The sequence below is a fragment of the Pecten maximus genome, chromosome 12, assembly GCF_902652985.1.
Source record: "Pecten maximus chromosome 12, xPecMax1.1, whole genome shotgun sequence".
NCBI lineage: Eukaryota > Metazoa > Mollusca > Bivalvia > Pectinida > Pectinidae > Pecten > Pecten maximus.
Window position 1 is genome coordinate 3,892,153 of NC_047026.1, and position 16,209 is coordinate 3,908,361.

The 16,209-nt window shown below is 38.5% G+C and overlaps 1 protein-coding gene across 5 annotated transcripts; it reads right to left on the minus strand.

The window, feature by feature from the left end:
* Nucleotides 1-233: 233 nt before the first annotated feature.
* LOC117340049 lies at nt 234-15,877 on the minus strand. 5 transcript variants are annotated; one of them, XM_033901810.1, is made up of 8 exons: nt 15,743-15,877; nt 10,759-10,846; nt 6,405-6,459; nt 4,470-5,645; nt 4,078-4,107; nt 3,608-3,658; nt 2,666-2,800; nt 234-1,880 (listed from the first exon to the last, which is right to left on the minus strand). In XM_033901810.1, the coding sequence occupies exons 5-8, from the start codon at nt 4,103-4,105 to the stop codon at nt 949-951; spliced, it is 1,146 nt and encodes a 381-aa protein (XP_033757701.1). In that variant the 5' UTR covers nt 4,106-4,107; nt 4,470-5,645; nt 6,405-6,459; nt 10,759-10,846; nt 15,743-15,877; the 3' UTR covers nt 234-948. The 5 variants fall into 5 exon arrangements, with proteins under 5 accessions (XP_033757701.1, XP_033757700.1, XP_033757699.1 ...); XM_033901809.1 differs by lacking the exon at nt 15,743-15,877 and adding an exon at nt 11,172-11,448; XM_033901808.1 differs by lacking the exon at nt 15,743-15,877 and adding an exon at nt 11,160-11,448.
* Between the last annotated feature and the right edge of the window lie 332 nt (nt 15,878-16,209).

The following is a 16,209-nucleotide window of genomic DNA, read 5'->3' on the forward strand; positions in this document are numbered from 1 at the left end:
GTATGTGGAAATACAAGTCGGTCTTAATACTACGACACATTGTATGTGGAAATACAAGTCGGTCTTAATACTACGACACATTGTATGTGGAAATACAAGTCGGTCTTAATACTACGACACATTGTATGTGGAGATACAAGTCTGTCTTAATACTACGACACATTGTATGTGGAAATACAAGTCTTCTCTACACTAAAATGTGCCTTTAACATAAAACAAAAACGCAAATATCTATTTGCCGTCTAGCCCGCCGTTTAAATAGCGGTCGGCGTTTCATATCAGACATGAAAAAATAGTGATTATACAAGTGATATAATGACCAATATTGCCACTATAATAATACGATTACATTTTTTCAGGAGTAAAAAATCCCCTTCATCGAGATCAACCTGCTCGCTCAGGAAAAACCGGATAAATTTCCGGAAACCTGCGTCCAATGGCAAGGGAGAGTTCAGACTAACTACTTCCCACTGCAAGTTATCCTCAGGGGTAACATTGGAACCTATGTTAGATCCTCCTGTACAATACAGACACTGACCGTTATGAATCTACAATACAGCCAAAACAAACAAAAAACAAAAATGGTATGACCGCTCAGTACGGAACGACGGCTAGAAATGACCCCAACTCGCATTTACTGCGAAACGCAATAGCACACAGCACGTGCTACACTAGCTAGTACGTGTCGAACAAGACAAACTAGTCCCGCTTTACTACGAAACACGGGAATATTTTAGTCTTCTCTACACTAAAATGTGCCTTTAACATGAAACAAAAACGCAAATATCCATTTGCCGTCTAGCCCGCCGTTTAAATAGAATTACAAAGAAAGGGTGTTGCACTAATCAATAAAAAAATGATACAAAATTACAAACCTAAGTTCTGAGTTACTTCTAACATTTTTGATAAAGAATCTGCTACATAGCCATCTTTGCTCGATTCGCTCTTTCAGCGACCATGCCTTTTTAAACACCGTTCATTCACATCGTTATTTGCTGCAACGGTAGCACCCCCTGCCTGTAGTGAATGTAAACCGAACTCTTTCCCGTCTGAAACTAATTTTAATCTCTTGATAATAGCTTTTCTCACTCCTGAATAACTGATGGGCTTATTTTTGTGAATAAGCTTACAAATGGACCCAGATTTGTATACCTGCTTAAACAAATATTCGTCGGACTTCAGATCAATCCCCGCTCGTTCTATATATCTTTTTAACATGGTATGGGGACAGGCTGATGTACTGCCCTTACTTATAAAAACTTTATTGCCTTGGTGGTACTGATCTGTCTTACGTTTTCTTATAACAAGATAGAAATAATCCTGAAACATCTTAACATCTGAACAACGCAGATCACAAAGTTCGCTAAAACTCAACAAATCTGAAAAATAAATCAGCATCATTGTCAAATCTCTAACTATTAACAAGTCCTCTGTCTGAGAAAACATGGAACACAATGTAATTAAAATGTCAGTAGTGACCGGCGTCTTCTTACACACCGGTTTTTTGGCGACGCGCTTTGATGCCTCCACTAGACTGATGACGAAAGTGTTCGTAGTAGGATCGGTATGTCCACTGACATTGTGTGCCCATTTGATAGCATACATGGCCGTATTCAACACAGAATAAGTCGATCCTTTATCTAACAGATTGTTCATGTACAGAGCAACATGTATAGGACTGGCAGGTAGGGCGGGAAATCCATGAGAAGATATAAAAGTCTCCCATTTTCTGAACGCGCTGTTATATTTACAGTTAGTGTTTTCACTTTTGCTTAACAAAATACGCTCAGCCATCCTGGAGGATTGTCTGTCCAGAAACGATCCTTCCTTCACTCCGGAACCTCGGACAGCATTCTGGATCACTTGACAAAGTCCTAAGCCTGTCATAGACAAAAAAATCAACATCAGTACATAGCCTCATACTGTCCTAAAATCTATCCTTATGGCGATCACGGCGAATGCCAACACGGGTGACCCGAAACACCCGTTATTACCTCTACCCCTCATCGTGACATTATTGTTAGTTAGTACACGACGATCTTTTACATGTCTATCAAAACCACCTTGTGTACACAATAAAGGCCAAAATGGCGCTGACTTCCATTCGGGCACGATAATAACGCGTTTTCGTTCTTCATTTTTTCGATAATTTTACAGACCGATCTAGGTGGCGGAACTAACCAATTATTATCCATGCACAAAGAAACAGAGAAAGATTGCCTCTGTACCTACACACCACCATCTAGAATTAAAGCGTAAACATTTACAGTTGTAATCTGTCGCAAACCTGTCGACATCATGTGGCCCCCATAAGTTTTCACACATTTCAAACACCCAACGTTGAACCGACCAATCGTCACAGTCTGTGCACCTGCTGAGACAATCAGCCGCGCCGTTTACCGACCTGGGTATCCATTGAGCAATGAGTCTTACCTCATTAGCATCACAAAAAGAATTCAGTTCATGTGCAATTTTCTGTAAATTTTCTACCCTACTACCTAAGTTCACAATAGAACAGGCGTTCTTGTTGTCTAGTAGTAACTTTGCGTTTTTACCTTTTACCTGATCAACTGTACTGTGCTTTCATTCTCATTCCACGTACCTACCACATTTGTAGTCCGATACAACGGATCATTGTTCCCTGCCTTCGTATTGTAGGGCTTACCTGAAACCTCATCAGCAACCATGCTTGCTACCGTAGACTGACCCACGTTGGATACGCAATTACCCATCACAGGGTTTCCCTCACATGGGGACAAAGACCCATTGTCCTCTAAGGCAACAGTGACAGGCGTGTTATCTGTAAGCTCACAAGATGCATACAATTAGATATATATATTCAGCTAAACAATAATTTACATAAGATGACATAGTCTCACTTTCTTGTGTACATTTCTATAACTATATTTATACGATATATATATATTGAATAAAACTCGTAGATACTTTGTGTATCGATTAAATAGTTGAAAAATATAAATTCAACACGACAACTGTTGTGTTTCGCTAACGTTTTCAGGCCTAACGGTCATCTATTGTTTTGACAAGCGTGTTCCTGTTGCCATGTTGATCGGATACACAAGATATAAATAGAATAAAACTTGTAGATACTTTGTGTGTTATTATATTGTATGTGACGTCATAATGTGGTAACCAAGACGTTAAATAAATGAATCGCCTGAAGATGGCCGTCAGGCCTGAAAACGTTAGCGAAACACAACAGTTGTCGTGTTGAATTTATATTTTTCAACTATATATATATATATATATGTGTGTGTGTCTTTAATATACAAAATGTAAAACACAATTCGCTGACTTGTGTATATCTATATCAATGTCTTAAACACAATCTGACATAGGTCTCACTCTCTTGTGTATACATATACAGACGCCTTATACACAACTATTTCGACCCTATTTCACCATATTTTTCATGGCCATGTTCCCTATTTTTAAAGTTTGGTCTGGAACACATAGGCTGTATAGAAATCCTATACACAATCTTACATTAATTAATTTGGTTTACAATTCAAAGTCTATCCTTTTTGACTTCATAACAAGTTAACAACACAGATAAACATCACGCTATATCCTGCTCACTACTAACCTTTAATCTGGAATCCATCTCTACTCATATGTCTTTTTGCAGCTGGATCTCCTGTAAATAAATGAATGGTATGATATAATTATATACCAGAAAAATAATGAAATTAAACAAATAGAGATGAGGTTCATTAATCAGGTTCATTAATCAGCTGTGGTACCATCGGGTGCCACACTTCAATACACTATCGTATCATTAGTACCAAACTTTACTTCAATGCATTGTGATACCATTGGGTACCAAATTGTTAAACCAGATATCATTCAGCAGTGATACCAATGGGTACCAAACTCTTACAACCAAACCTTGACCTTTGATGGATGGTTAAAACCAATATTTTGTGTGCTCTTTTACACAATCATTAATCTTTCAACTTTTACTAGCTGCATTTTTGTCTGTAGGGATGGTTTGTTGCTGCATTTTTCTTCCATCAAACAAATATCTTCATGTTCAACCTTGTCCTGCAAACTCACCTATCATAGCTTTGAACCTAGGATCCATTTCTGTAAAATACAAGGATTCATACAATTAGATATAATAAAATAAACAATAATTTACATAATATGACATAGTCTCACTTTCTCTTTAATATACACAATGTAAAACACAACTCGCTGACTTGTGTATATCTATATCAATGTCTTACACACAATCTGACATATGTCTCTATTTTGACCCTATTTCACCATATTTTTCATGGCCATGTTCCCTATTTTTAATTTATGATCTTAAACACATAGGCTATATAGAAATCTTACACACAATCTTACATTAATTGATTGTGTTTACAATTAAAGGCCTTTTTGATTTCATAACAAGCTATCAACACAGATAAACATCAGGCTATATCCTGCTCACTACCAACCTTTAATCTGGAATCCATCTTCAGTCTTACGTCTCTTAGCTGCTGGTTCTCCTGTAAGTAAATAAATGGCATGATGTAATTATATACCATAATAATAATAATAAAGAGGCAGTTTCATTAATCAGCTGCGATACGATCGGGTACCACACTTCGATATAATGTGATACAAACGGGTACCAAACCTCTATATGCAAGATACCATTGGGTACCGCACTACAGCTCATTGTAATACTTTTGGGTACCACACTTTCACAACCAGACCTCAATAAGCTGTGATACTATTGGGTACAATCTATGATGTATTGGTACCGCACTTTCATATCCAGGCAGCAATCAGGTGTGAAACGATTGGGTACCACATTTTCACAAACAAACATCAAACAGCTTTGAGGCCATTTGGTGCCAGTCATAGGCTAAGATACCATTGGGTACCACACTTTCACAACCAGACACCAATCAGCTGTGATACCATTGGGTACCACACTGTTACAACCAGACATCAATCAGCTGTGATACCATTTGGTACCAAACAGCTACAAGCAGACACTGAACAGCTCTGATACAATATTACAAAGACAGATCAGTCATCGCTTTATTATTGTCTTGCTGAAACTGAACATTTTATTTATACATTAGGAATTACAAACTCTAGAAAAAATGAGGCAATGTGTAAAGCAATTAGAAATATAAGTTGAAAGTGGCTTGATAAATGCTGAAGAGAGCATACAGTGTTACAAGCTATAATATGTACCATTGAATTGTTTATCATAACTAAGTTTGTGTGATTTATTTATGATTTCATTCCTAAAACAAAACTATATTTAATAACAAGTAAAAAAGATTACACTTCCCTTCGGACAGTAGCGCCTTTATCTTTTCTGATTTCTCCTGAACAACCTTGGCTGCATCAACATCAACTTTCATGAGTGCATGATGGAGTTTCTCAAAGGAACCTCTCATAAGATCAATCTTTCCTTTTGCCCTCAGCTTCTCAAGTATTTGTACAATATTTTTTATGTCATCATCATGGATTTCATAAGGTAACAATGGGTCTAGTGCAATCAAAAGTTTCTCCCAGGCCGATTTCCTATTTGGGTTGATCATTTCCCGGAGACTTAGTACCATATCAGAATATAGATTTCTGATTTCATACTGCTGATCATCAGCTGGGGACGTCTGTAGAAATGAGAAAGAGGGATTTAATAGTATTTGACTGTTGGCTGAGAACGTCTGTAGAAAATGATTGATATTTGACTGTCAGTCAAGGACATCTGTCTATCAATAATTCTGATGTCCAGTGCTGGAATCAGAGAGGAAGTTCATGATTAGTTTACCTATAAATATTTCATTTCAATACAGATGACCTAAAATGCCTACCTCGACTTCCAACAAAAGAAACAAGAAAGTGGGAACATGATACCTCTGTCACTGGAAAAGCTACTCCAAATATATGTTGAACATATCTGCTTCTTGTTGTAGTGAACAAGATCTTAGAGGAATTGAATATGAAATAGAAAACTTCTTGCATTTTATTGTGGTATAGAATATAAGTAGCAAGCCTCATATAAATATGTTGATAAATAAAGGTACATTGTAAGAGAGTGGTAATAAACAAAGAGTTCGTTGTTGATGAATGAGCTTTACCTGAGCAAATATACAACACCGTTATGTCAATAGTTGAAACACGAGCCAAAAACCAATAATGTATGTTAAAAATAACTGCTTCTAGTTGTATTGTGCAAAATCATAAAGAAATTGAAATTCGGTAGAGCTTTTTTGCCATAAAATATTTGTAGCAAGTTTCATAAAAATCTGTTGATAAAAAAAAGGCTAGAGAGCGCTCAAAAGGAAAAGTTAACGGACGGAAGGACGGACGTATGGCGCAGGGTATACCATAATACGACCCATCGTTTACGGGTGTATAATAATACTCACACTACGTTTTTCGGCCATCCTCTTTTCTATGGAGTTACTTGTATGTACAGCTCTTCTGAAAAGAAAGTACTGAGGAGGTGATTTTGATCGATATGACTGTAAAGTGATACTGTAAGTAATATAGTTATGACACATTGTTGTGGAAATAAGGTTGATTTTTCCCTTTCTACAAAAATAATTCATAGGGTGGTATCATTTAGTGGTTTAAGTCTACTTTTGGAAAGTAGAGTTCCTAACTAAAGCATCTACTCCATGTCAGAAGACTACACTATTTCTAAATTATGAAAAGCATCAGCAAAATTAATTCGCTTGTAGTAAAGTTGAACATGTGGAAAAGATAAACAAGTTTGGCATGAGCAAGGAAAAAAACTGATGTTAATTGGGACCTGCATTCCTCACATGAATATTTCAGTGATTATGTTGATATGATGTCCTTCCAATTTCAGCATTGAGGTCAATACTTTCCTTTATCTGACACATTTTCTGAATCTAAAGAAGAATCTAGAAGAAATCAAATGTAAAAGAATGTAAAAGAATCTGCTATCATTCCCCTTTTGAACCCCTTCTTTCGTGCCAAAGGGAAGCCATACTCATCAAACCAGGATTAGTAAAGGATTCACCTCAATGTCCCCTATTGAGTCCCGCCCCTCCGGCCCCAGGGGAGCCACACCCTCCTTTATACAATATTATATCTTCTTAGCCCAATAATGTTCCAAACCAGAACTCATCAAAATCCATTCAGGCGTTGAGGACTAATAGAGATTTAAAGGATTTACTTCAATTTCCCCTATTGGGCCCCGTCCCTCTGACCCCAGGAGAGCAACACTCTCCGTTTATACAATGTTAAATTTCCTTTACCCAATAATGCTCCAGACCAAATTTCATCAAAATCCATTTTGGCGTTCAGGACTAGTAGGGATTTAAAGATAATGTTGACGGACGACGGACGCTCCACTATGGTAAAATTACTTTAAAAAATGTTAAAATCACATTATATGTTAATACTTTCTGAGATTTATGTAGACATGTGTTGGTGACCTAAAGAATATAATGACTTTGCATTATCATGTCATCACAAAATGTACATCAGTATAAAGATACAAAATGTGACCTTGGCCTCTGCCTCAGTGACCTCTGACTCTTGGTTTAATTCAATGGGCCTTAACGGTACATGTGCACATAACTGTCGTAAGCATACTAGGTAGCAGTAATGTATGAAGGCCATGGTGCCATCTTGGATTACTGAGCAACTGAAATTAACAGTACTGTTTAGGCTTCCCTTCCTCAACATTTCCACCAATTTCCAGCTGGATGACACCGATGGAATTGGAGAAGAAGTTAAAAATGTTTTTTTCAAGATGGCGACCATCTTGGATTTTGGACCGGCAGCCATCTTGGATTTCAGACCGACTAAAATAATAGCAATACTTGGTCAGAACCATCTCAGTTTCATTTCAGGCAAGGCTGAGTTGAACCCCACAGGTGGAACTTGAGAGGAAGTTTAAAGGGTTTTTTTTCTAGGAAAACCATGATTGCACAATCATGTTAAAACAAGAGGTCTCAGAAGGATCTTTGCAACCACCATTGAATGATCCATATCAATCAATTGAAAGACTGACCTTTCCTCTTCTTTTTCCTTCTTTCAATCAAACTTACATCACACCTAGTGACCAAAGGGAACCTATACATTCAAATTTGAGAAATAATCATAATGGCAATTTAGTACTTAAAGAGTTTTTTTAACAATTCAGTTTCAATTGTCAAAATTCAAGATGGCGGCCTGTCAGGTTGATCCTATACAGGAATATGGGTAACTAGGGAACCTACATATAAAATTTGAGAACTAGCAGTAACAAACTTCAATAATCAAAATCCATGATGGCCGCCTGTCGGCCATGTTGTTTTCGGATTGGTCCCAAAATGCAATATGCACACCTAGGACCAATGGAATCTTAGATATAAATGAGAAAGTCCCTTCACTAATTTCTGAGAAATAGCGATAACAAGAATTGTTTACGGAATGACAGATGGAGGGACGTATGGACAGAAGATCGACAGACCACGACGATTTGAATATCCCAACACCCGAAAAATAAAGAAATTTGGTCAGGATCATCTCGGGATCATTTCATGCAAGTTAGAGCTCAGTCAAACTAGTGGAACTTAAGATGAAGATTGAAATGTAAAAAGTTTATACATGGCAGAAGACGACGGACGAATTACAATGGCGTGATAAATACCTTCGAGTCCCGGATATGAAAACCCTTTCCAGTTCCGTGGATTCGAACACAATATTTAGCTACTTGAAAGAAATCGATCTATTTTATAGACTTTGATGTCTTTTACCTTACTCTTTCTTTGATGTTCTATATATATATCACAAAGTTCACATAATCTATTCGTATATATATATATATATATTACCATTTTTAACCAACCTTTTCATCATAATGATCTAAATATACAATACGAATGCTTTTAAAAATGACCAATTTTATCTTATTTTAACGTAAAAACCAAAACGATAGTATATTGTCGATGGGGCGTAAAACACAAACAAACAAACTCAGAAATTTGTGTTTATAATTCCCTGTCAACAGGTTTATCGGGTCCTCGGTCAAAATGTCCAATTTCCCCCCTCCTTTGGTAATTATACACCCAGAGAAGGTGGGGCCTTACCAGATGCTTTTATTCATAATTGAGAGTTCATTGTTTTAAGAGTCAGTCTCAAAGCCAGGTCAGTGCGAGGTGTTATCCAGAAAGCCATATACAATCTAGAACCAGGTCTATGCGTTGTGTTTGGACATTTTCTTTTAACGAAGATGAAAAGGATGGTTAACAACCCTCTTATAACACATGTAACATGAGTATCACAGTCCCTCAGAATACCAACAAACATGATTATCATCGCCCCTCACAATACCAACAAACATGATTATCACCGCCCCTCATAATACCAACAAACATGATTATCACAGACCCTCATAATACCAACAAACATGATTATCATAACCCTTAGAATACGGACAATCATTATCACAGCCCCTCAGAATACGGTAAAAACATTATCACAGCCCCTCAGAATACAGACACACATTATCACAGCCCCTCAGAATACGGACAAACAGTATCACATCCTCTCAGAATACGGACACACATTACACCACCCCTCAGAATACGGACGAACATTATCACCACCCCTAAGAATACGAACAAACAGTATCACAGCCCCTCGGAATACGGTAAAAACATTATCACAGCCCCTCAGAATACAGACACACATTATCACCGCCCCTCAGAATACGGACAAACATTATAACCACCCCTCAGAATACGGACAAACATTATCACCGTCCCTCAGAATACAAACACACATTATCACAGCCCCTCAGAATACGGACAAATAGTATCACATCCTCTCAGAATACGGACACACATTATCACCACCCCTCAGAATACGGACGAACATTATCACCACCCCTCAGAATAAGGACAAACAGTATCACAGCTCCTCAGAATACGGACAAACATTATCACAGCCCCTCAGAATACAGACACACATTATCACCGCCCCTCAGAATACGGACAAACATTATCACAGCCCCTCAGAATACGGACAAACAGTATCACAGCCCCTCAGAATACGGACAAACATTATCACAGCCCCTCAGAATACGAACACACATTATCACAGCCCTTCAGAATACGGACACACATTATCACAGCCCCTCAGAATACGGACACACATTATCACAGCCTCTCAGAATACGGACACACATTATCACAGCCCCTCAGAATACGGACACACATTATCACCGCCATTCAGAATACGGACAAATAATATCACCGCCCCTCAAAATACGGACACACATTATCACAGCCTCTCAGAATACGGACACACATTATCACAGCCCCTTAGAATACGGACACACATTATCACCGCCCCTCAAAAATTATAAACTGGCCTGTCGTATTCCTGGCCCTTATTCCTGCCTGGACACTCTTTAGGTACAATACATTACATTGTTACCATGAGGCTTACGACATAATTAATTACCTGGTGTTAAATCAAAACATAATATAATTACCTGATGTTAAATTAAAACTTAATATAATTACCTGGTGCTAATTTTAAACAACATCAGATAATTACCTGGTGTTAAATTTAAACATAGGATAATCATACCTGGTGTTGAATTAAAACATAAGATAATTACCTGGTGTTAATTCAAAACATAAGTTTATTATCTTGTGTTAAATTAAAACATAAGATAATTATACCTGGTGTTATATTAAAACATCAGATTATTACCTGGTGTTAAATTAAAACATAGGTTTAACACAAGAAAATTACCTGGTGTTTTTATGAAATTCCCCGGTAAGATGCAATGCACTGCTGACAAGATTGACTGGTTTGTCCTTACCATCCTCAGCTGTCCTCTCTGTAAGACAAACTAGAGTTACTCATTATGTCATCGGAATTCCCACCTTTTTACTTCCTCTTTCGTTTTTGCCACAATTACCATTAATTTGTCAATATTACTTTTCAATCATATGAATGTCTTGACCATCGCCTGGTTGTATGACAAATACTGTTTGAAGAGACAATTTTGTAAACCAGGACTAAGCAACCATAGTACCGCCCCTTCACTGGCATCAGAAGATATTCGTCATTAACTGGTGGTACAGCTCAATAACATTGTTACAACAAGACTAACGATATAAGGTAATTACCCGGTGTTATATAAACTTGACCTTTGACTTAACTCTTATCAATCATGCAATTCCCAGGGAAGGCTGGTTTCACTGGACTGTCTTCCCGGTCGACTAAATCACCCTGGACATAAGCATAGCCTCTCTGTAAGACAAAATAAAGTTACTCATTATGTCATCGGAATTCCCACCTGTTTACTTCCTCTTTCGTTTTTGTCACAATTACCATTAATTTGTCAATATTACTTTTCAATCATATGACTTTTCTAATTAACAGTCAAATGATGTGTTTGTTTCACAATCGGACAACAATCAAGGCATCAACGTGATTTAGAAGAAATATAGCGAAATTAATTATAACTGTGACAGAAACGAAGGCAGAATCGGAGTAACCGCGGAATTCCCACCTTCTTTTTACTTTGAACCTTGAATGTGAGTCAGGTTCATTCATTTGAACAAACTTGGTAGCCCTTCACCCCAGCATGCTAAAGACCCAATATCAACTCCCTTGGACGCTTGGTTATTGAGAGGAAGTCGTTTAAAGAATTTAGCCTTTTTGACTCTTGTGACCTTGAATGAAAGTCAAGGTCATTCATTTGAACAAACTTGAGAGCCCTTTACCCCAGCATGCTACAGGCCAAAAAATAGGTCTCTGGGACTCTTGGTTATTGAGAAGAAGTCGTTTAAAGATTTTAGCCTTTTTGACTCCTGTGACCTTGAATGAAGGTCAAGGTCATTCATTTGAACAAACTTAGTAGCCCTTTACCCCAGCATGCTACAGACCCAATATCAACTCCCTGGAACTCTTGGTTATTGAGAAGAAGTCATTTAAAGATTTTAGCCTTTTTTACTTGTGTGACCTACAATGAAGGTCAGGGGCATTCATTAGAACAAACTTGGGAGCCCTTTACCCCAGCATGCTACAGACCCAATATCAAGTCCCTGGGTTTTTTGGCTATTTAGAAGAAGTCGTTTAATTTTGTTAAGCCTTTTTGACTCCTGTGACCTTTAATGAAAGTCAACGTCATTCATTTGAACAAACTTGGTAGCCCTTTACCCCAGCATTCTACAGACCCAATATCAACTCCCTTGGACGCTTGGTTATTGAGAGGAAGTCGTTTATAGATTTTAGCCTTTTTGACTCTTGTGACCTTGAATGAAAGTCAAGGTCATTCATTTGAACAAACTTGAGAGCCCTTTATCCCAGCATGCTACAGGCCAAAAATTAGGTCTCTGGGACTCTTGGTTATTGAGAAGAAGTCGTTTAAAGATTTTAGCCTTTTTGACTCCTGTGACCTTGAATGAAGGTCAAGGTCATTCATTTGATCAAACTTAGTAGCCCTTTACCCCAGCATGCTACAGACCCAATATCAACTCCCTGGAACTCTTGGTTATTGAGAAGAAGTCATTTAAAGATTTTAGCCTTTTTTACTCGTGTGACCTACAATGAAGGTCAGGGGCATTCATTAGAACAAACTTGGGAGCCCTTTACCCCAGCATGCTACAGACCCAATATCAAGTCCCTGGGTTTTTTGGCTATTTAGAAGAAGTCGTTTAATTTTGTTAAGCCTTTTTGACTCCTGTGACCTTTAATGAAAGTCAACGTCATTCATTTGAACAAACTTGGTAGCCCTTTACCCCAGCATTCTACAGACCCAATATCAACTCCCTTGGACTCTTGGTTATTGAGAAGAAGTCGTTTAAAGATTTTAGCCTTTTTGACCCCTGTGGCCTTGAATGAAGGTCAACTTTATTTATTTGAACAAACTTGGTAGCCCTTCACCCCAGCATGCTACAGGCCCAATATTAGGTCTCTGGACCTTTTGGTTATTGAGAAGAAGTTGCTTGAATGGAAAAGTTGACGCCGGCAGACGGCCGAACGGCCGGACGGACGGACGACGGACGCCGCGCCACGGCATAAGCTCACTTGCCCTTCGGGCAGGTGAGCTAAAACCTACCGATTGTTTTTGATTTTTGTTTCTTTGTTTTTTTTTTTACTTCCTGGCTTGTGGACCTGCGCACTTGAATGTAAACTTATACTCGAATGTCCTTTAGGTGGGTTACATTTATGGCAAATTTGTTTGTTTTTAAAGGGACTATATACATTTTTTTACGGTTAAAAAACACTGAGAAAAATCTGTGAACGGGTTTCAATGAAACAATGAATATGTGAGTCCAATAGTACAATAGTTGGTGGGGCATCAGTTTGAGCGTAATGGAAAAGGGTTTGGTGGTATATCTATCTGTGCCCACTGGTAAAGGGGTTGGTTGTATATCTATCTGAGCCCACTGGTAAAGGGGTTTGTTGTATATCTATCTGAGCCCACCGGTAAAGGGGTTGGTGGTATATCTATCTGAGCCCACTGGTAAAGGGGTTGGTGGTATATCTATCTTAGCCCACTGGTAAAGGGGTTGGTGGTATATCTATCTGTGCCCACTGGTAAAGGGGTTGGTTGTATATCTATCTGAGCCCACTGGTAAAGGGGTTGGTTGTATATCTATCTGAGCCCACCGGTAAAGGGGTTGGTGGTATATCTATCTGAGCCCATTGGTAAAGGGGTTGGTGGTATATCTATCTGAGCCCACTGGTAAATGGGTTGGTGGTATATCTATCTTAGCCCACTGGTAATGGGGTTGGTGGTATATCTATCTGAGCCCACTGGTAATGGGGTTGGTGGTATATCTATCTGAGCCCACTGGTTAAGGGGTTGGTGGCATATCTCTGTGAGCCAATCGGTAAAGGGGTTGGTGGTATAACTACAATATATGTGAGCCCATTGGTGTAGGGATTGATGATATATCTATATGAGCCAATGGGTAACAAGGTTGGTGGTAAATATGCATGTATTTGTGGAGTTTGTCAAAAGGTAATTGCAATACTTTGCCATTTGAATTGTGTATATCCTATCAAATTGTGTAACTTTGAATGACATCTTGTATAAAGGAAACTCTATCTTATCAGTAGTCAGCTCAGTTGTCCTTGAACGGTTGCAGTATTGTTTTACATGTTATGGTGGTTTGGGGTTCAGATAGACAATGTAATTATAACCTTAATGTTAATTTGACACAAAGAAATATCACGTGACCAATTTAGCAATAACTATTGGTTGTTTAAGGATTGTACGTCACTTGAAAGCCAACCATGTCTCCATGACACAAGTGAATACAACACAAACACTAGGACTTGCTGGATGAGGTACCTATGCCTCTCTGCGTATAAAGAGATCACCGTTGGACCTATGTCTTGAATAGAATTGTTGACAAAATGTAACTGTGTGCGCGTATTGACATTTTGGAGTTCTTCTGCCTTAAAGGGTCAGCAACTATACTTGTTTAAAAACCATTCATCCGCTAAGTCAACATGTTCTAGGTAGGTATTACAAAATTTAGCAGTTTTGTGGTTCGTAACTTGAATATTGATAACATAATGCACCGTCCGGACAACTCATCCTAAATCTGTGAACTGATTTCATTGAAACAATTAATATGTGAGCCCACTGGTAAAGGGGTTGGGGGTAAAGGGGTTGGTTGTATATCTGTGTGAGTCTATTGGCAAGGGATTGGTGGTATATATTTGTGTGAGCCTATTGGTAAAGGGTTGGTGGTATATCTATGTGAACCCATTGTTAAAGGGGTTTGTATCTTTAGTATATCTTTGTGAGCTAATCGGTAACGAGGTTTGTGGTATAACTGTGTGAGCCCATTGGTGAAGGAGCTGGTTGTATCTGTGTATGAGACTATTGGTAAACGGGTTGGTTGTATATCTATTTGAGCCCATTGGTGAAGGTTTTGGTTGTATCTCTGTGAGCCCATTGGTAAAGGGGTTGGTTGTATATCTATGTGAGCCCATTGGTAAAGGAGTTGGTTGTTTATCTATGTGAGCCTATTAGTTAAGGGGTTGGTTGTACATTTATGTGAACCCATTGGTGAAGGATTTTGTGGTACATCTGTGTGAGCCCGTTCGTAAAGGGGTTGGTTGTATATCTTTGTAAACCAATTGGTAGCCCATTCCCCTCTGTTATCTCCTCCCTCGCCATACCTCTACCCATCTGTTATTCCTTCTTCTATAGTCACCCATTTGTCACCCCTCTTTCCATAGTTTTTACCCCTCTGTCACCCCTCTTTCAATAAGCCTATCCCTCTGTCACCCCTCTTTCCAATATTTCTTACCCCTCTGTCACCCCTCTTTCCATAGCCCTTATCCCTCTGTCACCCCTTTTCCCATAGTTTTTACCCCTTTATCACCCCTTTTCCCATAAGCCTCACCCCTCTTTCCATACGCCTTACCCCTCTGTCACCCCCCTTTCCGTAAGCCTTACCCCTCTTATACCCCTCTTTCCATAGTCCCTACCCCTCTGTCACCATCCCTTCCATATAACATACCTATGTCATGCTCTTCCCCTCCATAGTCCCTATCCCTCTGTCCCTTTCCCACTCCATGTGGTGGGCAATCAGGAGATGTCATCAAAAGAAACATTTACATGTTTTATCAATTTGAATATCCTGCCATCCAATCGGGAAACTCCTATTACTAGTTACCTGTCAGTCGAGCTAATGTGATTGTAGTATTGTGGAACATGTTATGGTAGTTTAGGTTCTAAATTACAGATACATAATAATCATACCTTATATAATCCTCAGTGTATGTTTAAGTGACGTATTCAGAAGGATGTGTCCAGTGATTAATTAACAAATCAGTATATTCAGGAATGTAATAGAACACCTTTGATCTAGATTGTATTGAGATAGCCATTGGACTTATTCCAAAAATTGAATGCCTGCTGTGTATCGTGACGTCAGAGTTCTAAAAATAGTATTTGATTCATCTGAACTACCTGTGCATGTCGTCAGTTTGGAGATCTGCCTGATAGAATATATAACTAGACCTCAAATACCTGTGTTAAAAGATAATGTCTTCAAGGTCACCACATAATACTTTAGTACACTGACTAGTATGAAGAAAATATAGTGGTGACAGAAATATCTAAAACAATAGAGGAACATGAGTAGTATTAATGATATAAAGGCATCATCACTTCATGCCCCCCCCCCCTGGAAAATAACTGTTTCCCATAGTCACCCATCCCCCCTC